The sequence below is a fragment of the Ornithorhynchus anatinus genome, chromosome 1, assembly GCF_004115215.2.
Source record: "Ornithorhynchus anatinus isolate Pmale09 chromosome 1, mOrnAna1.pri.v4, whole genome shotgun sequence".
NCBI lineage: Eukaryota > Metazoa > Chordata > Mammalia > Monotremata > Ornithorhynchidae > Ornithorhynchus > Ornithorhynchus anatinus.
In genome coordinates, this window is record NC_041728.1 from 44,018,210 (window position 1) to 44,043,814 (window position 25,605).

Consider the following 25,605-nt stretch of genomic DNA (forward strand, 5'->3'; position numbering starts at 1 on the left):
ATCTAGAGAACAGTTTATCTATTAATCAATGGTGGAAAAGCAGCATGTCCTAACAGAAAGAGCATGGGTCTGGAATTCAGAGGACCTAATTCCTAATTCCAGCTCCTCCACTTGTCTGCTCTATGACCTTCTCTGTACCTCAGTTACCTCATCTTTAAAAGGGGATTAAGAGCCCAGTGTGGGACAAGGACTGTGTCCAGCATGATTACCTTGTACTTACTCCAGCACTTAGTACAGTAATATATGTAGAATATATTACTGGAATATAGTAAGCACTTAAAAACCATACCATTTACTAAGTGCTTGGGAAAGTACAGTACTACATAGTTGGTAGACATGATCCCGCCCACAAGAAGTCTGCAATCTACAGAGACAAATGTTAAAACAGACAAGGGATAGGGGAAATAGAGCATAAGAATATTTTCATATATTTTGATTGAGGTGAATATCAAGGTGCTTAAGGGGTACACATCCAAGTTCACAGTTGACAGAGATGGGAGGGTGAACATTGGAAATAAAGGGCCTAGTCTGGGAAGGCCTCTTGGAGATATACCTTTTGGAGGGTTTTGAAGGTGGGAAGAGGAGTGGACTGTTGTCTATGAAGGGAGAGGGAGTTCCAGGCCTGAGGGAGAACATGGGCAAAGGGTCACTGGCAAGATAGAAGAGGTTGAGGAACAGAGAGTCAGTTGGAATTGGAGGAGCAAAGCATGTGGGCCAGGCTGCAGCAGGAGATCAACAAAGGTAAGGAAGGAGGGAGAGAAATGATTGAGTGCCTTAAAGGCAATGGTGAGGAGTTTCTGTTTGCCAAGGTGGATGGGAAATTGGAGGTTCTTGAGTGGGGAGATATGAGCTGAATGGTTTTCAGAAAAACGATCCCAGCAGTGGAGTATGGACTGGAGAGGGGAGAGCTAGGATGCAGGAAAATAAGCAAGGAAGCTGATTCAGTAGTCAAGGCAGGAAATGATTAGTGCATGTATCCCAAAGGTAGCATTTTGGATGGAGAAGAAAGGGCATATTTTAGAGATGCTGTGAAGGTACCATCGAAAGGATTTTGTGACAGAATGTGTGGGTCGAAAGAGAGAGGTAAATCAAGGATAATGTTAGAGTTACAGGTTTGTGGCACAGGGAAGATGGTGGTGCTCCCTACAGGGATGGGATATTCACATGGAGGTCAGGGTTTGGGTGGGAAGATGAGGAGTTCTGCTTTGGACAAGTTAAGTTTGAGCTGTCATCCAAAGTAAAGATAATAATGGTAATTGTAAAGCACTTACTATGTGCCAAGCACTGTTCTAAGCACTGGATGACCTGAAGGCAGGAGGAAATCCGAGACTGCAGAGAAGGAGAGGCGTCAAGGGCAGGCAGGTAGTTTTGGGCATCATTCTAATTGAAGTTGTGGGAGCCAGAGTTCTCCAAGGCAGTAAAGTGGATGGAGAATAATAGACGACACAGAACTGAGCCTTGCAACAGTTGATCCAAGGAAAGAGCTCTGCTTTAGGAGTCAGGAGACCTGGTTCTTGTCTCAGGTCCTGCTGAGGCTGGGTTATCGATGGTGAAGATGTAGGACCAAAGAATTACTAAGGGGGTCCCTTGAGGTGGAACTGTACAGTAGAAATTCTACAAAATAGCTGGTTAACATAGGTGGCCAAGACCATAGCTAATGTGAGTGGCAAAGACCAGAAGTCATTAATGGGTGCTGTATGTAAAAAAACCTATATGGGTACTTCATCATAAGCAGCACCCCTGCCCACCTACTCTCTCATTGCACTTGGGACCCCAACAGTACTATGACTGGCAAGGTCAAAGGCAAGAGAGATCTACTGCGCAAATTCCTTCATATAGATTCCTGCCCCCAGTGTTTCAGGCCCGCGGTTCATCCAGAATTTCAGCCATGCCAGCGGCATGGCGTAGTGGATAGAGCATGGGCCTGGGAGTAAGAAAATCATGAGTTCTAATCCCGCTCCACCACTTGTCTGCTGTATGGCCTTGGGCAAGTCACTTCACTTCTCTGGGCATCAGTCACATCAACTGTAAAATGGGGTTTAGACTGTGAGCCTCAAGAGACTGTGCCACCACAATTTGCCTGTATCCACTCCAGTGCTTAGTACATAGTAAGCACTTAAATACCACAATTATTATTATCTGCTTCACTTCAATCAAGCAATAGTATTTATTGAGCTTTTTCTGCACACAGAGCACTGTACTAAGTGTTTGGATGAATACAGTATTACAGACTTGAGAGACACATTCCCTGCCCACAGTGAGTTTTACAGTCTACAGGGACTATAGTCACTTGTGTTTGAAAAACATATTATAGTAGCATGTACCGATCATAAGGCTTTCTTGTAAAATTTAAAAGGTCTTTTTGAACAAGTGAGTTTACAGTTGGATTTATTTCCTTAAAATTAATCACTATCATAGTCAAGGTCTTCAATTACTGTAAATGAACACCTGATTCAAGTTTAAAAAGTGTTAACAATTGCCAATAATTCTCTAACTGCAGGGAAAACATAATTAGCAGTTCCAAAGAAAAATGTATTACGCACGACTGGACAAACAATGCATTTTCGAACAATGCCCAAAACTGCATGTCTCTTACTGGTAAAATGGAAGCATCTGCATTTTCAAGAGGAAGGAAGTTTTTTGATTACAGGTGAAACTATGAAACAAGTTTAGAAAATTCCAAAATATTAATGAATAAGCACAACATTTTGTACCAAATTTAATACATCACTACATATTACTTTTATTTTCTTTTTCCTATAATGAGATTCACACAACATGTCATTTACACTTCCTTTCGCCCAATTTAAATAGATCAGCTAAAAACTAAATCTGTAGAGACAAGGTTTTTTGTTTTGTTTTGTTTCCTGTGAAATTGCATCTCTAGACAAAGCTCCTGATTTGTCCAGGTGACAGCCATTTTCACATCGCTGCCTAAGGATGCTAATTCTTTTTCCCTGCTCCTCATCTGCTAAGGTGCCGATTCATGCAGGGGTTTTTTACTCTTGGGGGACAAACAATGTCATTCACCCTAGGGAACATTTCTCTTCCTTGCAATCATTTAGATTCCACAGTGCTAATCAACAGCAGGCAGGCACATTTTCTAATAAATGCTCTAAATCAAATCAGTTTCCTATGAAACCTTGCTTTCATTTGCAGTGTTTATCAGACAGGGCTTTTGCTTTCTCCAAATTGCCCAGAGCTGCAGCAATGATAAGGAACTGGGTTGTGTGAATGGGTGGGTGGACAAACTTTAAAGGCCCTAAAAACCTTGGGAAGCAGCATAACCTAATGGAAAGAGTACAGGACCAGGAGTCAGAAGATCTGGGTTCTAATCCAGACTCTGCCACTTACGGCTGTGTGACCTTGGGCAAGTCACTTAACTTCTCTGTCCCTCAGGGTCCTCATCTGCAAAATGGGAATACAATACCTGTTCTCCCTCCTTAGACTGTGAGTCCCACCAAGCCCTAATTACCTTGTATGCACACCAGCAATAAGTATGGTGCTTGGAATATAATAAGTGCTAAATACCACAATTATCATTATTATTATTTTTATTATTTAGTCATCAGATAAAAGTTCCTCTAAGAGGGGAGCAACAGGCAGCAACGGGGAAAAATGGGTTTTTGGGAGTGAGAGTGCCATCAGGCTGATGACATATTGTAATAATAGATGTATTTGTTCAGCACTTATGTGCCAGGCACCGTACTAAGTGCTGCAGCAGATACAAGATCATCTCTCACATGAGGCTCATAGTCTAAATAGGAGGGAGAACAGGTATTGAATTCCCATTTTGCAGATGAGGGAAGTAAAAGCAGGAAAAGCTAAGTAACTTGCCCAAGGTCGCACAGCAAACAAGTGGCAGAACTGAGTTTAGAACCCAGGTCCTCCAACTTCCAGGCACATGCTCTATCCACTAGATCACACTGCTTCTAGTGTAGTTCGAACTGAAACCATGGCCTGGGAACTGTTTATCCATTTATTCCACAAGCACAAAATTAGAAGAAGCAATCCAACAGGCATTTTTGAATCCGAAGAAAGGAAAACAGCAGCTGATTCTGAACAGACGGCAGATATTTGTCCATCCTTGGTCAATCAATCAATCGCATATATTGAGCACTTAGTGTGCAAAGCACAGTACTAAATTCTTGGAAGAGTTCAAAATAACATATTGGTAGACATGTTCCCTCCCCAAAGTGAGCTTATGGTCTAGAGGAGGAGACAGAGGTTAATAAAGGGTACAAATCCAAGAGCAACTCTTGACAATCATTAACATACTTCGGGGGAGGAAAAAAATCTTTCCTGCAGAAAAACAACATATTTTCTTTCCTCAACCAACAGCAAGTTGTAAAATAAAACCTGCAAAGAGAAATCTTCATCCCCACCATTATTCTAAGCCAATTGGCATTAAGTCAGTTATTAAACATTTGGAGTCTTTGGAAAAAAGTTAAACAATACTGCACTTTTCTTAGACTCTGATCCTAAATGGGATCCTCAGGCAGCCTGGAGGTTTTTTTTAAAAAAGTATCTGTTAAGTGCTTATTATGCACCAAGCACTGTATTAAGTAAGCATTAGGGTAGATACAAGCTAATCAGGTTGGGCACAGTCCATGTCCCACATGGGGCTCACAGTCTTCATCCCCATTTTACAGATGAGGGAACTGAAGAAAGGCAAGAAATAATGCTTGCTCTAGAAATACCAGTTAAACATTTCTTGTGCAGCTTTGAAGAGGCAAGTGCTTTCAATGTCTAACTCCCAGGACATCTTACCATCCATTTCAAAAAATCCTTTATATACTACCTCATTGAAATTACAAGTGGCATATTCACAGCTAAAAATACATCTTTAGGAGGCTTCATTCTTCTGAACCTGTCATCTAAATTGGATATAACTTGATCACTCAATTATAATGGAAATTAAGTCGATCCTTTGAGAAGCACTCTTCTCCTACTTCGGTCTGAATACTGCTTTTCTGATCATTATTACATCTACACCAGGGAAATTTGATCAAGGGGGTGGACTGTAGTGGCTGCCTAGTCATACATTACTTAAGAGAAATATAACATGACCTTCAAGAGAAAACCAATATTAGGCCTAGGTTAGGACACCTCCTAAGGGGCTCTGAAGTTAAGATTCATGGTAGCCGCTTGTGGGAATTACCAGGCAGAAAGAGGACCAGAGGAAGTAAAAGAAAAGAAAGAGACTCAGAGAAGGAAGAGGATGGAGGGACGGAGAAAGAAAGGCATAGTTGTTGGTGTTCCATCAGTTACACAAAGGGGTTTTGGGTTGGGGATTTAAAAAAAAAAAGCCATCAGCACATTTGGAGTGCTTTAATACCAGTTAGCCAATAGTATGTGTGGAGCACCTAATGGGCACTGATATCTGTACTTACCAAATGTCTGGGAGATTACAATCAAGGTAGAAGACATAATCTCTACCCACAATCCAGTGGGAGCCCAAGTTGCATTGGGAAACGGAGACCTTTCCATGGAGAAAATCCATTGCTCATGCAAGAATGAAAGGTAAACCTGGGTTCAAAGCCAAGGCCTGTCAAATCTGGAGCAATGGGAAACTGGGGTGGGTTGTCTTTAGGATCTCATAGAAATTTTAAAAAGCTCCAGAAGCAGTTCTAAGTGCTAGAGAATTTATTGTTACAAGGCTACAGAATCCTCAGAGCGAGGAGATTTTTAGATGAGGGTCCCATTTCCTTTCCCTGAAAGTTCATTTGATCATTCCATCTAACCCAAATGGGTCAAAAGGGGACAGGGAGCAGATAAAAACAGCTAAATCACCTCTATTTGTGCTGCAAATTGGGCTTTCTCCTTGTCCTTGCGCTCCAGGCACCGCCTCAATTCATCTACCTCAGACAGCATGGTATTTCGGTTTAGCTCAGTCCTCAGCTCCAGGATCTGCCTCTCCAGGTCTTGTTTCTCCCACTCGGACCTCTCAGCAACTTCAAAGAGAAAACATATTTGCAGGATGTGCATTGCTATGCTTTTCACTCAGAAAAAAGTTGCCATATTGACTCCCCCTCCGGCAGTTCTTGGCTCTTATCTCGCACCTTCTGCTCATCACGTAAATCAGAAATGTCGACTGGGTGACTTCTCAGTTTATCGATTCTGATGGGAGTCAGGCAATGAATACCACATGAGAGCAAGTCCGCACTGCTATTCCATCAAGTGCTGTTCTGCTCGGTGACTGACACCCCAACGCAGGCGTGGATAAGCCCAGGCATGCCTGTCAGAGGCAGCACACTGGCTATCCCGGCTGGCTCGTGGGCCTCTGGCATGGCTGCCAGTGAGTGCGGCTTGGTGAGAGGCTTGGGCTTTCCATTGTGGGCAGGGAATGTGTCTATCAACTCTTATATTGTACTCTCCCAAGCGCTTAGTATAGTGCTCTGCACAAAGTAAATGCTCAGTAAACATGATTGACTAACTGACAGATTGACTTGGGCTTCTGAAGCTTCAGCTGCGGACCTAGGCCCCTGCCACTCTTCCGTGGTTGTCAATGCCAATGGTCAGGTGGAAGCGGCAAATGAGGCTGGTGCCTATTACAATCCAGCCTACATGTTTCAATCCTCTAACAACCAACTGACTCACTGTACCTCGATCTCGTCTATCCCACCACCAGCACTTTGACCATATCCTATCTCTGGCCTGAAACTCCCTCCTGTTTCATAGTCGACAGAACACCACTGTTCGCCACATCAAACAGAAACTCCTTACCATCAGCTTTAAAGCATGCAATCACCTTTCCCCCTCCTACCTTATCTCCCTGATTTCCTACAACAACCCAGCACACAAACTTCGATCCTGAATTGCCAACCTATTTACTGTATGGCATGTCACCCCGCTCTTCAAAAATCTCTAGTCGTTGCCCGTCCACCGCTGCATCAAACAAAAATTCTTCACCATTGGCTTAAAAACACTCTACCACCTGGCCCCCTCCTATCTCACCTCACTTCTCTCCTTCTACAACCCAGCCTGCACACTTCACTACTCTAGTGTTAACCTTCTCACTGTGCCTCCATCTCGCCTGTCTCACCCCCAACCCTTAGCCCATGTCCTGCCTCTGGCCTGAATCGCCCTCCTTCCTCAAATCCAACACACACTCTCTCTGCTTCAAAGTCTTTTTTAAAGGCACGTTCCCGTCAAGAGGTCTTCCCAGACTAAGACCAACTTTTCCTCATCTACCACCCGCTTCAGCATTGCCCTGACTTGCTCTTTTGGCTCTTTCCGCCTCTTAGCCCCACAGCACTTACGTACATATCCGCAATTTTATGCATTTGTATTGATGTCAGGAGCTTAGAAAGCACCAGAATAAATAATATGTTCCTTGTTCACAGGAAGTTTACAAAATAATGGATGAGGAGGTACTTGTGTTCAAATGTATGCTTCATATATTTATTGTGCATTCAATTGTTTATTCAGCTACTTGATCCTGATATATTAGTAGCATTTTCTGCTATACCCTCTTCTTCCTCTTGCTCACACTTGTGTCCTGTCATTTTTTTTTCCTGTCTCTCCTCTAAGGACTTGGGGGAGGGGAAAGTGTCTTGCTTCTGTTGTCATCTCTCAAGGGTTTACAACAGTGCTGAGCACTCAATAGTTGCCCAATAAATACCACCCATTCACTGATGGATGATTCTAAAAGTAATATCTACCCCACCCACTTCTCACTGGAATGGCACAGCCAAGGGAAACAGTTGCCAGTCCTGCCCTAAAGCACCTCTAAATTTGATCTACTTCCTCTCCTTTCCACTCTTCCCCTCCCCCTACCAAGCAATTACTGAACATCGGGAAAGGAATCTGCAGCTATTCTATTCTGCCTACGGGAATAATACTGAAGTTCATATAATGAACAGCTTCTTCTTGCAATATAAACAATGAATTATATTGCTAAATCTTTAATTACAAGCTGTATTTCTGTGTTCAATGATTTACAAAACCAGGAGAAGTTTACTGGAAATTACCACACAAAACAATACAACTTGATTTGGTACAGTAATTTTAAAAGAACTAAATTACTCCAAAATCTTTAGAAAGTTTTAAAAAAGTTTCAAATTTTTCAGGGAAGATTAATTTTCTGATTTTTCTAAAGGATGATTGGGTTTTTAAGCAAGAAGGAATTTCTACCCAACAGAAGCTACAAAGATATTGTATTAACATCAGCTAGATTATCCATGGCCCTGCTCAGAGCACAAGTGTTGAAATAGCACCTTTCAGGAACCAATCAATCAATGGCCTTTCTTGAGCGCTTACTATGTGCAGAGCACTGATCTAAGCCTTTGGGAGAGAACAATGCAACAGAATTAGCAAACCTGTTCCCTGTAGATTGTTGGCAAATCGTCCCATCTCCCTAAGGTATTTTATTCCATTGAGAAATGTTTCACCTTATGATACCTGGCTGATAGAATGCAAGGCATTAAACTCTCAAATGTGCCACTTCAATGCTTAATAGGTGCTCATGGCATTTTGATGGAGCACTGCGGTTCTGGAAATCCAAGATAACATTCTTATTTTCTAGTAAGCACTTAATAAGTACCATCATTATTATTAAGTCATTTTTTCCAGGGTCCAGATAGCCAAAGTTAATAGGCTCCTAATCTCTGTTTTCCATAGAGAGTTAATTTGATATAATGATACTAAATTAATTCCAGATAAGAGATTGGGCTGCTGGTAACGGCTCTGCTTGGAATCTGAAACCATGGCCCAAGTCACCGTTTCCAACCAACATGATGACCTTATTTTCAAGGGCACACGTGACTGGGTGAAGCCCTGTTGCAGACAAGGTCATACCTGTTCTAAATCTCCTCCCATCATCTTGTTCATCCGGGTGGTCGGGGCATTGCCTGGAAAGTTGGGATACTTGATGCTGCAAACCCACACGATGTTCTTCAGATTTCAAGAGTTGGGAACGCAGATGTTCTATCTAAATGCAGACCACAAAAAGGTGAGTTTCTGATCCCGAATCCTGGGAAATTAGTCATCAGCAATACCGTTACTCCAGGAAACGCCTAGCTCAAATGAAAAAAATTGCATGCAGTGGTCCATTCTCATCCAAAAGCTTGGCAAGAGCAAGATTGGTGTTTTACAAAATGTAAATACTGATTTTAACCCAAAAAGATTTGTAAACAGAAACAATAAGGGCATAGATAATAATCAAAATAATAATTGTGGTACTCAAGCACTTTCTCTGAGCCAAGCACTGTACTAAGAACTGGAGTAGATACAAGACAATAAGGTCCAATACGGGACTCACAGTCTAAGTGGGAGGGAGAATAGGAATTGAATCCCCATTTTACAGATGAAGAAATTGAGGCACAGAGAAGTTAAGTGACTTGTCCAAGGACACAGAGGCAAGTGGTGAAGTTGGGATTAGAAAGGTCTTCTGACTCCCAGGCCTGTTTTCATTCATTCATTCAACTGGATTTATTGAGTGCTCACTCTGTGCAAAGCACTGCACTTGGGGTCTCTATCTGTTGCCGAATTGTACATTCCAAGCGCTTAGTACAGTGCTCTGCACATAGTAAGCGCTCAATAAATCCTATTGAATGAATGAATGAGAGTACACTACAACAATAAACGGACAAATTCCCTGCCCACAACGAGCTTACAGCAGTAATTTTAATATGAGTACAATGTTGGGGAAAGAGCAATGGAAGAGTGGAGATATCAGCAAAAGCCAGTATCATAAGAAATCATGCCCCAATACAGTAAAAAGAATGTTCATGTTCTTTTAAATGAAGTTTGTTAGAGTGAGAGAAAAACTTTGGTATAGAACTGGGTCCATAGTAATCAATGGACTGTTTACAAGTTAATCTGCATGGCAGGTCCTACAGAGTATTCTATTTGCCAACCATGAGCATCTGTAATAATGTGTCTCTCAATACACATATAGTACGATCACAGCTTGTATTAAACACAGCCAGAAAGGCAATTAGAAAACCACTTGCCCTTATCCAATATAAGTAACAGAGCTATTTAAAGCTGTTGAACTTTAAATATCAAAAGAGCCAGATCCCCATTATGGACTAATGGCTTGAAAAATGTTATGTTTAAAAATCAAGCCTTATCTAAAGTTGAACAGGGGCAAGTAGCACCTAGAAAAGGTGAAAGTCGGATGGGGATGTATTCAAAGGTGCTTCAACATGCAAATATGTATTTTACTCCCTCATTCTCTCTCCACTGTTTCTTGGAAGTAAATGAGTCTCTTGGGAAAAGACTGTCTTCCCGATCCAGTCCAGTATTACACATTGCACTTCAGAAAAGAAATGCACAAGAAGTTTCAGTAGCAATCATCAAGTCTGGTTTAGATGGTGAGGGGGGAAAAAAAACAACAGTTCCACTTTAACCAAGCTCCCTTTGAATATTTTATGGCACTTGTTAAGCAATGACTATGTGTCGAACACTAGTCTAAGCACTGGGATAGGTAAAAGTTAATTAGGCCAGAGACAGTCCCTATCCCTCATGGGGCTCACCGTGTAAGCAGGAGGGAGAACAGGTATCCCCGTTTTGCAGTTGAAGAAACTGAGGCACCGAGAAATTAAGTGACTAGCCAAAGGTTGCATAACAAATAACTGGTAGAGCCCAGATAGGACCCTGTTCCTTCTGACTCCCTGAACCACACTCCCTCTCTACTAGGCCATGTTGCTGACAAAAATAATTCCCTCTCCCAGTGATGTAAAAATTATAAAATCACAAAAAGGAGAAGATTTTTCTAGTCTGTACGGTTACCTGAAGCAAAAGTGTTTCTCGGCTGCCTTCTGACTGATCCAACCACTTCCGGGACAGCTGTAGCTCCTGCTCTAGCTAACGTTTCGATAATGGAAGAAAAGAAATCAAAGTGAGGTTCATCGGGGCAGGAGATGAAATTAATCGCTGTTGGCATAATAATGGGAGGACAAACTGGGCTTTCAGCAGGTGTCTCACATTGGAAGTAGGAGCAAGGCACATCCTAGATGCCAACTTCCATCGAGGCACTGCCTCAAGTTGGATGTTCTTTGGGCCCTCTAATATCCTGAGTCCAGGAGACATTTACAGCTTCTATCCGTGCCCTGTCATGGCACCGAGGAGTGCCGAGGCCTGGGGTCCTGCTGATCCCAGGAGTCCTGGACATGTAAGATGCGGGGATAGGACAGGAACCTCAGACCCTACAAAGAGAAGCAGCTGGACTGAACCCTGTGCTGCACCAAAGCCTCTGTCACGGCAACCTCTTGCTCTTCCATAGAGTGAAGTTGCCACCCCAAAGCCACCATTAAACCCCTCCTCACTCACAAGAGCTTAGTTCAGCAGCAGCAGCAGCAGCAATGGTATTTACTGAGCGCTTACTATGTGAAGAGCACTTATTAAGTGCTTGGGAGAGTACCATACAACAGGATTGGTAGGCACGTACTCTGCCCACAACAAACGTACAGTCTAGTGCGGGAAGCAGACATCCACATCCATAATTCATAACATATAATCTCTAATAAAGTATAATATGTAGGGGAAGGGAAAGCCCAGGGATCCCCTCTCTGCAGCCTCCACTCAGAGGAAAAGGAAAAAACACGCAACACACACACACACACACACACATACACACACACCTTGATACCTAAACAATTCCACACCCACTCCAAGATGCACATATCCCCAGGCATGTTCCCCCACCCACAGAAATTCCCCTACACATTGATCCCCCCTCTCTGACATTCACATCATCACCCCCCAGAAACAGAATCAATGAAACTGAATAGGAAAGAGAGGCACAGGAAAAACAACCTCTATACTTTCCACAGGAACTTTTCTTGTTAGAGGCTAAAGGCTGCCGTATCCCACTGATGCCTGGGTTCACATCATTAAGTACACCTTTTTTTCCCTATCATCCTCCTTAACTTGACACCTGGTCACCTCACTGCTTTAGCAACTCATAAAACCCCAAGCCAAGAGTGTTAAATTCCCTCATCGACACTATAAATGCACATTTATATCCTGAGAAGCTAAAGTAACTTTCAATTAATGCAGCAGAACACTTGAGGATAAAGAGCCTGTCAGGACCGAAGAGGCCTGGTCTTCTCAAGTAAGGGGAAATTTAGCACTTAGTTCAAGAGAGGGAAAATTCAAAACAATCTCAGCCTCAATTCACTCCCTTCCCCCCCAAAAAATTATTGGCTTTTCAGACTCTAAGCCTCTTGAGGGCTGGAACTGTGTATATTATTTGTGTACTCCCAAGGACCTAGGAGAGTGCTATAAACCTGCAGCAAACCCTTACTGTCTGGTCCTCCCCACTTCTTTCAAACCATAGTGAGCTAATCAGAACTGTTAAATAAACTATTGTTTCACCAAACTCTCCAATAATAGGTTTTATGGGAATGACATTAGCTTAATCCTCAAGAAGTAGACTGTCTAGCCTAGCCCACTAATTGCAAAGTAACAGTAATGTAATAATAATAATAATGTTGGTATTTGTTAAGCGCTTACTATGTGCCGAGCACTGTTCTAAGCGCTGGGGTAGACATAGGGGAATCAGGTTGTCCCACGTGGGGCTCACAGTCTTAATCCCCATTTTACAGATGAGGGAACTGAGGCCCAGAGAAGTTAAGTGACTTGCCCACAGTCACACAGCCGACAAGTGGCAGAGCCGGGATTCGAACTCATGAGCCCTGACTCCAAAGCCCGTGCTCTTTCCACTGAGCCACGCTGCTTCTCCAATGTTCTCCAATGTTCTACTCATAACTCATGTTCTACTCATAGAACACACACACACAAAAATCTAACCCTGCACCACGGTACACAATCAAATGAGAGTGGCATGAGGAAGAACTTTCTTCTCCCTTAAGAAAGATCTTTTTAATAATTCCAAGGAATGGAGCCAGATGCTCTCAAATATATCAAGTGTCTTCCTTTAAATGTGAGTAGCTATCTAATTTATACAATGAAAGTTTCTCTCTTTTTGACTTAAAAAAAAAAAGCCTCGCATCCAAACCCACGCAGGTTTTTGAATAACTGCTCATTCCTTGTAGGCAGCAGGATCAGGCTCCTGAATTGTTCCCCAGTCTCTACATAAATGCAATGTCTGGTAACCTTCAGAAAAGAAGAGTAGTTGAGGTAACAAGGAGGCAAAAAAAGAACAAAAAAAAAAACCTATATGCCCTGCACCCAGAAACTGACAGACCATGAAAGCTGTTCAAACGGGAGAAATTGCATTCCAACCAACTAAATCCAGGGAATGTAAAGCCTCTGCTATGTGCTAACAAGAGATCTCAGCCTGGAAGCTCTGGAGCAGTCCACAAATATCACCATCTTCAAAATGGAAAAAAACAGTGTGCTTTTCCTTCCAGTGTAGCAAAAGCATTTCAAAATTCTTACTTGGCTCTTTTCACTTTCAGATTTCCTGAGTTTATTTTTCAGTAATCCCTCGCTTTCGTCAAATTTCGCCTCCTGCTTCTTTAGAGCCTGGAACAAAAAGGCAAAACATGTTTTTCAAGTTCTAAAGAATAGATATGCTTAAACAAGGATGGTCCCAGAAAATTTCTATAAACAGTTGACTGGAGATCGATATTTAAATTGTTCACAATTAGCAAGGCAATAATGGTTATCTTTCTGGAACACTTGAATTTTAAAAACTATTACAAAAAGCAACAATTTCAGACCTGATTTTCCTTGGCAACCCTCTAGTGAAAGTTTGATTTCCTTATTTTCAAAATCAATGTATTGCTTGGCTATAGATTTAAAGAGGTAACAATGCCCAAATTGGTGCCACAGAGCAGAACACAACTAAAATAAAGTTTAATTGATGTTTCGCCTCCTGCTTTTCATTCTTGGACACATCCTTGGATTCAGTGAGTGGGACTTTCTGGAGCACTTGGAAAAGTACAGAGTGGGTCAGTGCAATCCCTCTTCACAAGAGTTTACGGTCTACTCCATCCCCTATAATAGTTCTTGAAGGGGTCTTTGACATAGCTCAAGAAAAAAACCATTCTGTGGGCTGTTGCAGCACTCATCACCATCAACATCGCTCATTATCAACGGTATTTACTGAGCACTTATTCTGTGCGCAGCACTGAACTAAGTACTTGGGAGAGTTCAATAAAACAGATTTAGAAGACGTTCCTTTCCCACCAGAAGCTTACAGTCTAGAGGAGGAGACAGACATTAAAATAAATAATTCATAATATATAATTTAAAGTTATGCATGTAAGTGCTTTGGTGCTGAGGATGGGGCAACCATCAAATACCCAAAGGTCACAGAGCCAAATGCAACTCAAAAACGAGTGAATTATTTTTTGGTCAAATTTACCTCTAACGAAGAACATGGAAGGACAAAAGAGAGGGGAGCTGATCTCCTTTCCACAGTACTTTAATTAACCAATCAATCAATATTTTCCAAGCACTTAAAGTGTGGAAAGCACAGTCAGAAATGCTTGGAAAAGTACAACAGAGGTGGTAGGTATGATCCCTGTCCACAGACTAGAGAGAGACAGACATTAAAAATAAATTAGGGTTAGCAGAAATAGTAGTGTATAAGAATATTTACATAAGTACTGTGGGGCTGAGGCAAATATCAAGTGCCTTAAGGGTACAGATATAAGTGCACAAATGACGCAGAGAGGGAGGAGGAGAAATGACAGCTTAGTTGGGGAAAGCCTCTGGAAGGTGATGTGATTTTGGTAGAGTTTTGGATGTGGGGAGAGTGATGAGCTGTCAGATACGAAGGGAGAAGGAGTTCTAGGCCAGAGGGAAGATGGTGGTGGGTAAGGGAGTAGGGGTCAGAGGCGGGATAGACAAGATTGAGATACAGAGAGTAGGGTGGTTAGAGAAGCAGAGTGTGTGGATTGGATTGTAGTGGAAGATCAGTGAGCTTAGGTAGGAAGGAGAGAACTGATTGAGAGCCTTCAAGCCGATGGTTAGGCGTTCCTGTTTGATGCAGAGATGGATGGACAACTATTGGGGGTTTTGAGGAGTAGGAATATGTGGACTGAACAGTTTTTCAGAAAAATGGTCTGAGCAGCAAAGTGAAGTATGGACTGGAAGGAGGAGAAAAGGGGCAGGGATGTCAGCAAAGAGGTGAATGCAGTAATTGAGGTGGGAAATGATGTGCTTGGATCAATGTGGTAGCAGTTTGGATAGAGAGGAAAGGGCAGACTCTAGAGATGCTGTGAAGGTAGAACCAACAGGATTTCATGATAGATGGAATATGTGGGCTGAATGAGAGAGATGAGAATAGGAAAGTGCCAAGGTTATGCAACAGAGAGAATGATGGTACTATCTACAGTGATAGGAAAAAGCCGGTAGGACAGAGTTTGGCTGTAAAGATGAAGAGTTCTGTTTTGGAAATGTTAGGTTTGAGGGGTCAACAGGACATCCAAGGAGAAATGTCCTGAAAGCAGGAGGAAATAAGGAACTACAAACTAGGAAGGAGGTCAGGGCTGGAGATGATTTGGGAATCATCCATGCAGAGACGGATGATTGAAGCTGTGGGAGCGAATGAGTTTGAGGGAGTGGGTGTAGTTTGAGAATAGGAAACCCAAAACTGAGGCTTGAGGCAGCCCCCTGCAGTTAGAGAAAGTGGGAAGCAAAGGAGAAACCTGAAAAGGAGACTGAGGAGGATCTGTCAGAGAGATAGGAGGAGAACCAGGAGATGACAGAGGTGGTGAATCCGAGTTTAGATAATGTTTTCAGAAGGTCCACGGTAGACAAGTCGAGGAGAATTAAGATAGAGTAGAAGCCTTTGGATCGGATACGGAGGACGGGTAAGGAGGAGGTCATTGGAGACCTTTAAGAGGGCAGTTTATATTGAGTAAAGGGGACAGAAGCCAGATTGGAGGGGGTCAAGGAGAGAATTGGAAAAGAGGAAGTGGAGGCAGTGAGTGCAGACAGCTTGCTCAAAAAGTTTGGAGAGAGCAGTAGGAGGGAGATGGGATGATACCCGAAGGGAGCCATGGGTTCAAGGCAGGGGTTTTTTAGGCTACAAACAGGCAATCTTGAAAGCAGCCATTGAAAAGTGAGCAGTTGAAGATGGTGGTGAGGAAGGGAATAAGGGAGGGGATAATTGTTTTGATAAGGGAAGACAGGATGGAGTCAAAAGCATAGGTGGTGGTGGTAGAATTTGATAAGTGGGAGATCTCCTCTTGAGATACTCCTGAGAAAGATGGAAAAGGAGGAGGAAGAGACTGGAGAGGAGCAAGGGAGATTTTAGGGAGCTGGATGAAGTATGTAGGCAGGTAATAAAGGGCCAGAAATTGTGCAGCCTAGGGGGTGGGGGTTTGAGAAGAGAGTTAAAAGTCTGAAACAGCTGTCATGGGCAATAAGCATGGGAGTCATTCATTCATTCAATAGTATTTATTGAGCGCTTACTATGTGCAGAGCACTGTACTAAGCGCTTGGAATGAACAAGTCGGCAACAGATAGAGACAGTCCCTGCCGTTTGACGGGCTTACAGTCTAATCGGGGGAGACGGACAGACAAGAACAATGGCAATAAATAGAGTCGAGGGGAAGAACATCTCATAAAAACAATGGCAACTAAATAGAATCAAGGCGATGTACATTTCATTAACAAAATAAATAGGGTAATGGAAATATATACAGTTGAGCGGACAAGTACAGTGCCGAGGGGATGGGAAGGGAGAGGGGGAGGAGCAGAGGGAAAGGGGGACAAGAGGGTTTAGCTGCGGAGAGGTGAAGGGGGGTGGTAGAGGGAGTAGAGGGAGAAGAGGAGCTCAGTCTGGGAAGGCCTCTTGGAGGAGGTGAGTTTTAAGTAGGGTTTTGAAGAGGGGAAGAGAATCAGTTTGGCGGAGGTGAGGAGGGAGGGCATTCCAGGACCGCGGGAGGACGTGACCGGGGGGTCGACGGCGTCAATAAGGATGGATAAGTATTGTTGCAGGTGGAAGAGGGAGCAGAATTAAAACAGGTGAGAATGAATTTTATACGGACAAGTTCAACAATCAGGTTTAATTGTGTACTCAATCCTTACAGCAACTCTGTGAGTATTCTATCAAAGCAGTACATTCAAACCTATTACATATGTTTCCTTTACCTACAGAAAATATGCAATCTGACTTTTGAACCATCACTAGAACAAAGCTTAGAAAGTGTCTGGCTTAATTACTTTCTCCCATCTTCAATCCAGTGGCCATAGTAGAATAACTTTAATAGAAGGGAAATAAGAGTAACCACAAAGCATTTGCTTCCATTTAGAAATAATAAACAACCAAAATAGCCAAGATGTACTTGAGGCAGTAAAGTATTTCAAAACATCCACTCTTATCCAACTGATGCAAGAAAAACTCAAGTTTCCACAACCCTGGAGTTCCGATTTAACAAGGTTCATTTAGAGTAGAGAGTCTACAAACCAAGAAATCCAAAAATATAACTAAATAAAACATAGCTTAATAAGTAGCACATTACAATCAAGAAAGGATTTTAAATTCCCTAGTAAAAGCTCTGCAAAGTTACTTTCATGAGCAAAAACAGGTTTAAGACAACTGAAATAAAAGAATTTATACTTCAAAATGAAGAGATTAAAGGGTCCTAGTTTAAATTTCACAGGATACAGTCAGCACATTCTACTTCACGTGCGGGACTTGGGAATTTTTCAAACACCAAGTTTGCCATTTAGTTCTATTTTTATCAATCATATGGTAGGCAATAATACCTGTATGTTTTGTTTTTTTGCGGGGTGGGGGGAATATCTTCAAAGTCTTGGTTTGAGGCATTTAAACATAATCCTCTGATAGGTACTAGAGAGAAAATACACAAAGAATCCAGTAGTTGTCCCTTGTGGGGCACACAAAAGAGCACAGGAAAGTTACAATAGCCTACCCTCTACGAGAAACAGAGACACTGGCCTTTTCCCCAGCTGGTGGTTTTAATTTGATTCAGTTTATTTGAATTTTGATGTGTCCTGGAATAGCTGGAAGACAAACAACAATTGAGTGGTGGAAGCTGTTCAAACATCAACAGGGTAAATAAATACACCACTGAATCTGCCCTGAGTTCACCCAAGCAAGAGCATGTAGAGTTTTCAATGACAACCACAGGTTTATGACAACGCAACCCATGACCAACCTATTCACCATACAAATGTTATTTTTTATTCAACTTATTCCCCATTATATTCAGACCTCTGGAAATCTTCAGTTCATATGACAGGCCCCCATTTTAAACCGAAATATTTAAGATTTCAAGAGATGACATTCGCCGGGACCTCGACTGCGCCGGGACCTCCAATTGCGCCGAGACCCCCTCTCCCTTGGAGCTGCACCTTGGAGCACCAGTCCCCTTATTCCCGGCTGAATCTTCCTCCTCTGATCGCCACCACGTGGGCTCGAGGCCTCCTCTTCCTTGGAGTCGCACCCCGAACTGCTGGGGCCCCTTATTCCCAGCTGAATCTTCCTCCTCTAGACGTCGACAAGGATGCGCCGGGATCTCTCTTCCAGAGAAGCCCGTGCCATCAGACTTCAATGACCTGCCTCCGGGCTCATGGTCATCTCCCCAATCCGGACATCTGCACCCCCACCCAAGGACTCCGACACCGAGGACCCCCCCCCTAAACCCACCCACCAGAACCACGAGTAGCTCCCAGACCTTCCCCCATCTCTCCCTGACCTTCTTATTTCCAACACCCCTAGTCTAGCACCCCCCTTGAAGCCTGTCCAGGTAGCAAACCCGGACTGTAGGACACTATACTCCCCAGCACCGCTCCCCACCCCCCAGAGTCGTGGGATATTGTGCTCCGCTGCCCCACCCCCCCACTGGGCCATGGGACAACGTGCTCCCCAGCTCCCCCGCCCAGACCGTGGGACATTACATCCCCAACCGTCCTCCCTCCCTCTGCCCAGAAACAGCCTTTGGGGAGCCCTCACTCCCTCCTCCCCCGTGCTCTGACTAGAGGTGATTGATTTCCCCAGCCCCCCTACCCCCATCCCCAGGCAACATTGCCCTTGTTATCACTGTGTTACTTTAGCTGCTACCTGCGCCCGCAACTACTCACCCCGCCCATGTTACTTGGTTTTCTACTCCTCTCCCCATGAGTTTCCTCTCCTCTATCCCCCACAACAGCTCCACCCTTCCCCAAATCGGACATCCATAGGGCTCCCTCCGCCGCCTCAGAGACATTTGGACCACGAGCCCCAATACTCTCCTTGCCACTAGCCTTTTGATTTTAATCTGAAAGACCCATAGACAAGTCAACATCCGACCCTGGATATCACCCACTTATTAATAATATCTTATTGTATCATATTACTATATTACCGCTATCGCATGTTATTGTTAATTGTTCTCAGTGGTGTCACTTACCTCTCTGACTTCACCATGCCTTTCCACCCCCCCTCCTCACATCTGCCCCTCCCATTCCTCACCTTCCCCTTCCCCTCTCCTGCCCCCGTCTTTTCCGCACTCTCCTCTGCCTCTTCCTCTCCCCCTCCCTACAATCCCACTTTACCAGCACCACCCCTCATCCCCCTCCCCTTGCACTCTTCCCCACTGAACGCCCTTGACTTTTTCCTTTCCCGCTCTCTCTTCTTTTTATTTTGTTAATAAGGTGTACATCCCCTTGATTCCATTTATCTTGATGAGGTTGTCTTGTTTTTGTTTTGTTCTGTTTTGTTTTGCTGACTGTCTCCCCCATTTAGACTGTGAGCCCATCTTTGGGCAGGGATTGTCTCTACCTGTTGCTGAATTGTACATTCCAAGAGCTTAGTACAGTGCTCTGCACATAGTAAACGCTCAGTAAATACTATTGAATGAATGAATGAAATGCCCAAGTACATTTAAAAAATGTAGCTAGAGCAATCCATCTATATACACAGAGACATATATCAGCAAATAGCCCACTATTCTCTCTGTCCTCCTCTCCTCTCTCTCTTTCAACCCATATAGTCAATCTATCACTAAATCCTGTCAGTTCAACCTCCACAATACCAGTGGTTAGGGATTGTCATTGTTTACTGTTGTATCGTACTTACCCAAGTGCTTAGTATAGTGCTTAGCACACAGTAAGCATTTAATAAATATGACTGAATGAATGAATAACCCTCACCAACTCTGAAATCCCTCTCTCTGTCTACAACCTCCTTACCTGTTCTCTTTTCCATACACCCACGACTGGCAAACTTATCCTGGTCCCCAACAGGGACCTCCGATCTTTGGACCCCAGTACCTCCTTCCTCCTGCCCCTTCAACTCTCCCATCCTTCCTAGCAGCATATCAAAAGGAGACATCCTGCCTTCAATTGAAATCCACCCCCTCCACCTGTGTATCTGAACCCATCCCTTCATGCTTTATCAAAACACTTGCCCTCTCCCTGATCACCATCTTCAACTGTTTGCTCTCCAATGGTTCTTCCCCACTGCTTTCAAACATGCCCACACCTCCTCTAACCTAAGAAACCTCTCCCTTGACACCACAGCTCCCTCCAATTATTGTCCTATCTCCCTCCTACCATTCTTCTCCAAACTCCTTGAGAGTTGTCTACACTTGCTGTCTCAAGTTCCTCTCCTCCAGTTCTCTGACTTCCATCCCCTTCACTCCACATAAGCCATCCTCTCAAAGGTGACAAATGGTCTCCTTCTTGCCACATACAAAGGTCTCTACTCCATCCTAATCCTCCTCCATCTCTCAGCTGCCTTCAGTACTGTCGATCACATCCTTCTCCGGGAATTATCATCCAACCTAAACTTCACGGACACTGTCCTCTCCTGGTTCTCCTCCTAAATTTCTGGCCGCTCATTCCCAGTCTCTTTTGCAGGCTCCTCCTCTGCCTCCTATCCCCTAACTTCGGGTGCCCCTCAAGGCTCAGTTCTGGGTCTCCATGTATACCCATTCCCTTGGAGAACTCACTGGCTACCATGGCTTCAACTAACACCTCTATGCAGATAATTCCCAAACCTACATCTCTAGCCCTGATATCTCTCTCTCCCTCTCTCCCCACCCCGTCATATTTCCTTTTGGCTTCAAGATATCTCCACTTGGATGACCTGCCATGACCTCAAACTTAACATATACAAAACAGAATTCCTTATCTTCCCACCCAAACCCTGTTCTCCCACTAACTTTCCCCTCACTGTATACATCACCACCATCCTTCTTATTTTATAAGCCCAAACTTTGGCATTATTCTGGACTCCTCTCTCTCTCTCTCTTTCAACCCATATAATCAATCTATCCCTAAATTCTGTCAGTTCAACCTATACAATACCGCTAAAATCCGCCCTGTCCTCTCCATCCAACTACTACAATGTTAAGCCAAACACTACTGCCATGTTAAGCCAAACACTTCAACTATCCTGCCTTGATTACTGTATCAACCTTCTTGCTGACTTTCCTGCCTCCTGTCTCTCCCCTCTCCAGTTCACACTTCATTCTGCTCCACTGATCATTTTTCTACAAAAACGTTCAGTCCATGTTTCCCCACCCCTCAAGAACCTTCAGCCGTTGCCCATCCACCTCCACATCACACAGAAACTCCTTAACATCAGCTTTAAACACTCAATCACCTTGCCCACTCCTTCCTCACCTCCCTCTCTTACTACAACCCAGCCCACCCACTTCACTCCTACAATGCCAACCTACTTACTGTACCTCAATCTCGTCTACCTCGTGACTGACCTCTCACAGACATCTGCCTGGACTGGAATGCCTCCCCTCCTTATATCTGACACAATTACTCTCCTTCCCCGCCTTCAAAGCTTTACTGAAGGCACATCTTCTCCAAGAAGCCTTCCCAGACTAAAACCATTTCCTCTTTTCCCACTCCCTTCTGCATCACCCTGATTTGCTCCCTTTATTCACCAGCCCCGCCCCCAGCCCCACAGCACTTATGTCCATGTCTAATTTCTTTATTTATATTTATGTCTGTCTCCCGCTCTCAGCTGTAAGCTCACTGGGAGCAGGGAATGTGTCTGTTAATATTGTTGTGTTGTACTCACCCATGCGCTGAGTAAAGTGCCCTGCACACAGTTAAGCACTCAATAAATGTGATTGATTGATTTACTTTACAGAACACTATATTAAGCACTTGGGAAGGAAAACTGCAGTGGAGGTGATAGACATAATTCCTGCCCACAAGAAGCTTATAGAATCTATTACACTTTCATGAAACACAAGTGTTTGGTTAGACTCCCTATAAAACTGACTAGTGACAGGTATGCATGTCCCTCTTACATAATTTATGCTACGCTCACAGCATCATTGTATTTTACACATACTTTGCCTCTATCTCTATGGCTTTTAATCTGTGTAATGTGATCTATGGCTTTTACTATGGAATTAACTTTGGCACACTGAATTATAATTACTAGTATCAAACATTTTTCTTTCTAAAATTAGTGTTATTATTGTTCCTCCCCCTATGTATCTCCATCATCTAGGACCCTTCTCTTGCCCAACACATGCTTTTTTAAAAAATAAACAAATAACGGGTATAGAGTAACCTTACCATGTATTGAATTTCATTTTGCGCAAGGAACATTCAGATTTCCCTGTAGTTTTTTTTCTTTACGAAAAAGTGATTAGCTTCATATTCATTAATATTTGCTTGTCCCCATCATCTGGTGTTTTTTTTTTCAAAATCAAACTATAAACTTCAAAATGGCTCTTCAGGATCCTAGTCAATGTCACTATATTCTTCATTTCTAGTCTTATAGTTTCTCCTTCAGATAACTGGGTAAAAGCCTTTCTTATCTCTGTGTAATCCCTTCTTTGCATTAACTCATCCTGATACTTTCTTGAGTTATTCCTTCAAACCATAAATAAATTCTCGTTGGTTGTTTTCTTCCTACATTTTGTTTCCTCTAAGAATTCCTTTTACCCACAATCTTTGAGCAGTTTTTTATACTAAATGACCCTGGGACCCTCCCCTTACATAAATTCTTCCTTCTCATGAAAGGATTTGGTCTATAATGCAAATTTTATAGAATTTCAGGCCTTTGTTCACCCTTCCTGCTCAACACCCTTGCTTCATATCCTTGTCTATCTCTCACTAAAAACAGTGTTGTGTACACACAGATTTATTCTTTTTTATATTTAAGTCAAGTAGTTAATGATCTCTGGGAACAAACTTGTCTTTTCACAAATCACTCGTTTTATCCCTATGTCTTGGAAATCTAACAAGGATGGCTCTTTCTGGTTGGATGTTTTAACTTCTCGAGTTGAAAAGTAACTTTCCTGATTCGGATTCAGCAAGTTTATGACCCCAGGGAGAGGAAAGGTTGTTCAAGTTTCTCAAGAGGCAACTACGTATTCCTCAATACAAAGGGATTCTGTTTCTTGAAAATGGGGTAGGATTGTTAATGGTTGAATCATCTAGAGGGACATTTTCCCATAGACTTTACATGTTGAAAACTAGGATCCGTTCCAGAAACCCTGAAAAAGTGATTACGAAACTCCATCACAAATTCTATTCTGTAATTAATAAATGACACTAAATTATTGTTTCACCTTTTTAACAACTCAAAGCATGACATCACAATATTTAATAAATGAAATGTTGAAATATGAGTTTCTACACAAGGTTACAGAAGTTTGATGTCTACCAATGGTAGTGATTAGTAAAGTGCTAAGACCTTAATACAGTGCTCTGCACCCAGTAAGCACTCAATACCATTGATGTCCTACATATAGAGTGCTGTACAAAGCACAATAAAGTATATATGATCCCTGCCAACCCGGGGTTTACAATCTAGCTACCTGTGGTAATGAATTTTTCTAATTTAATGAAAAATTTATCCAATTTCATTGATTGATCAATTTAAGCTCAACAGCAGCCTTCTTTTCTTCTTGAAACCCTTTGCAGCTAGCAAGCTCAGTACCTCTGGATATCTTTCATTAATTCAATTGCATTTACTGAGCGCTTACTATGTGCACAGCACTGTATTAAGTGCTTGGAAAGTACAATTCAGGAACAAAGAAAGACTATCCCTGCCCACAATGGGTTCACAGTCTAGACCTCTGAACTTGTCTTTCAGCTTTTTTCAATCATATGACCAAGCTCACTCCCTTTCTTGGAAAATTGATGCATGACTTTTAATCAATTAATCAATCGTATTTGCTGAGTGCTTACTGGGAACAAGCATTGTACTAAGCACTTGGGAGAATACACCATAACAGAGTTGGTAGACACATTCCCTATCCACAACAAACTTGTAGTCTGCTAGGGGAGACAAACATTAATATAAATTCAATTATGGATATCTACATAAGTCCTGTGAGGCTAAAGGAGTGAATAAAGGGTGCAAATCCAAGAGCAATGGCAATGCAGAAGAGAGTGGAAGAGGAGGAAAGAAGGGCCTGGTCGAGGAAGGCCTCTTGGAGCATTTCTCAATTTTCTCATTAGGTTATTTTTTAAGTGCTTACTTTTCTGAATTTAGCTAATCACTAAGATTATCAGATAATGGCCCCTGCCTCACACAGGGCTCATAGGCTAAATGGGAGGAAGAGCAGGACTTTCTATTCCATTCTACATATGAAGAAAGTGAGACCCAAAGTCACACAGCAAGTCCTTGGCAGACAGAGGGATTAGAATCCAGGTGTCCTGAATATGTACATAAATGCTGTGAGGCTGAAGGAGTGAATAAAAGGTGCAAATCCAAGAGTCACTGCAGAGGGAGGGATTAGATCGTAGGTGTATTGACTTCCATTCCACTAGGCCACTTCATAGGCTTCGGCACCCACTGATCAATCGGAATGCCTAAGGTCAACGGGGGTGCTCAACTAACAACTCCACTGAATGAGATGTCATTAATTCATCAACATCTGTGTCATTTCTTTAAATTAGGTTGTCTTTCTTGGTTTTTAGCTTCCGGCCCTCTCCGATTTCTTATCAATCGATCATATTTACTGAGCACTTACAGTGTGCAGGGCACTGTAGTAAGCACTTGGGAGAGTACAATGTAGAAATACAACAGAGTTGGTAAACACATTCCCTGCCTACCACAAGCTTACAAGTCTAGAGGATAAGACAGATGTTAACATAAATAAATCAATTACGGATTTGTTCAGAAGCTCTGTGGGGCTGAGAGAGGGGTGAATAAAGGGAGCAAAACAGGGCAAAACAGAAGGGAGTGGGAGAAGAGGAAATGGGGGCCTAGTCAGGGAAGACCTCTTGGAGGAGATATGTCTTCAATAAGGCTTTGAAGGGGGAGAGAGTAATTGTTTGTTGGTATAAGGAGAGAGGGCATTCCAGGCCAGAGGCAGACATGAGCAAGAGGTCAATTGTGAGATAATCAAGATCGAGGTACAGTGAGTAGGTTATAGCATGGGGGGGGCGGGGAAGGGAGGAAGAGAGTGAAGTGTGTGGGTTGGGTCGTAAGAGACCAGCAAGGTAAGATAGGAGGGTGCAAGGTGAGAGGGTACTTTACAGCCGATGTTTTAGGAGTCTCTGTTTGATGCAATGGTCAATGGGCAACCACTGGAGGTTCTTGAAGAGTGGAAAAACATAGAGACAACACTTTTTTGGAAAAATTATCCAGGCAGCAGAGTGAAATATGGACTGGAGTGGGGTGCCACAGGAGGCAGGGAGATCAGCAAGGAGGTTGGTACAGTAATCAATGTGGGATAGGATAAGTGGGTAGATTAACATGGTAGCAGTTTGGATGGCAAGGAAAGGGAGGATTTTCACGAT

The 25,605-nt window shown here is 43.0% G+C and overlaps 1 protein-coding gene across 3 annotated transcripts in view; it reads right to left on the reverse strand.

Moving 5' to 3' along the window:
- CEP128 (centrosomal protein 128) overlaps nt 1-25,605 on the reverse strand; it is a 453,487-nt gene that overhangs the window by 355,623 nt on the left and 72,259 nt on the right. For all 3 annotated transcript variants that reach the window (XM_039911721.1, XM_039911722.1, XM_039911724.1), the window contains exons 11-14: nt 13,351-13,437; nt 10,738-10,812; nt 8,800-8,932; nt 5,794-5,954 (exon numbers count right to left, since the gene is read on the reverse strand). In XM_039911721.1, coding sequence (XP_039767655.1) covers nt 5,794-5,954; nt 8,800-8,932; nt 10,738-10,812; nt 13,351-13,437 — 456 coding nt within the window. The remainder of the gene's footprint in view (nt 1-5,793; nt 5,955-8,799; nt 8,933-10,737; nt 10,813-13,350; nt 13,438-25,605) is intronic.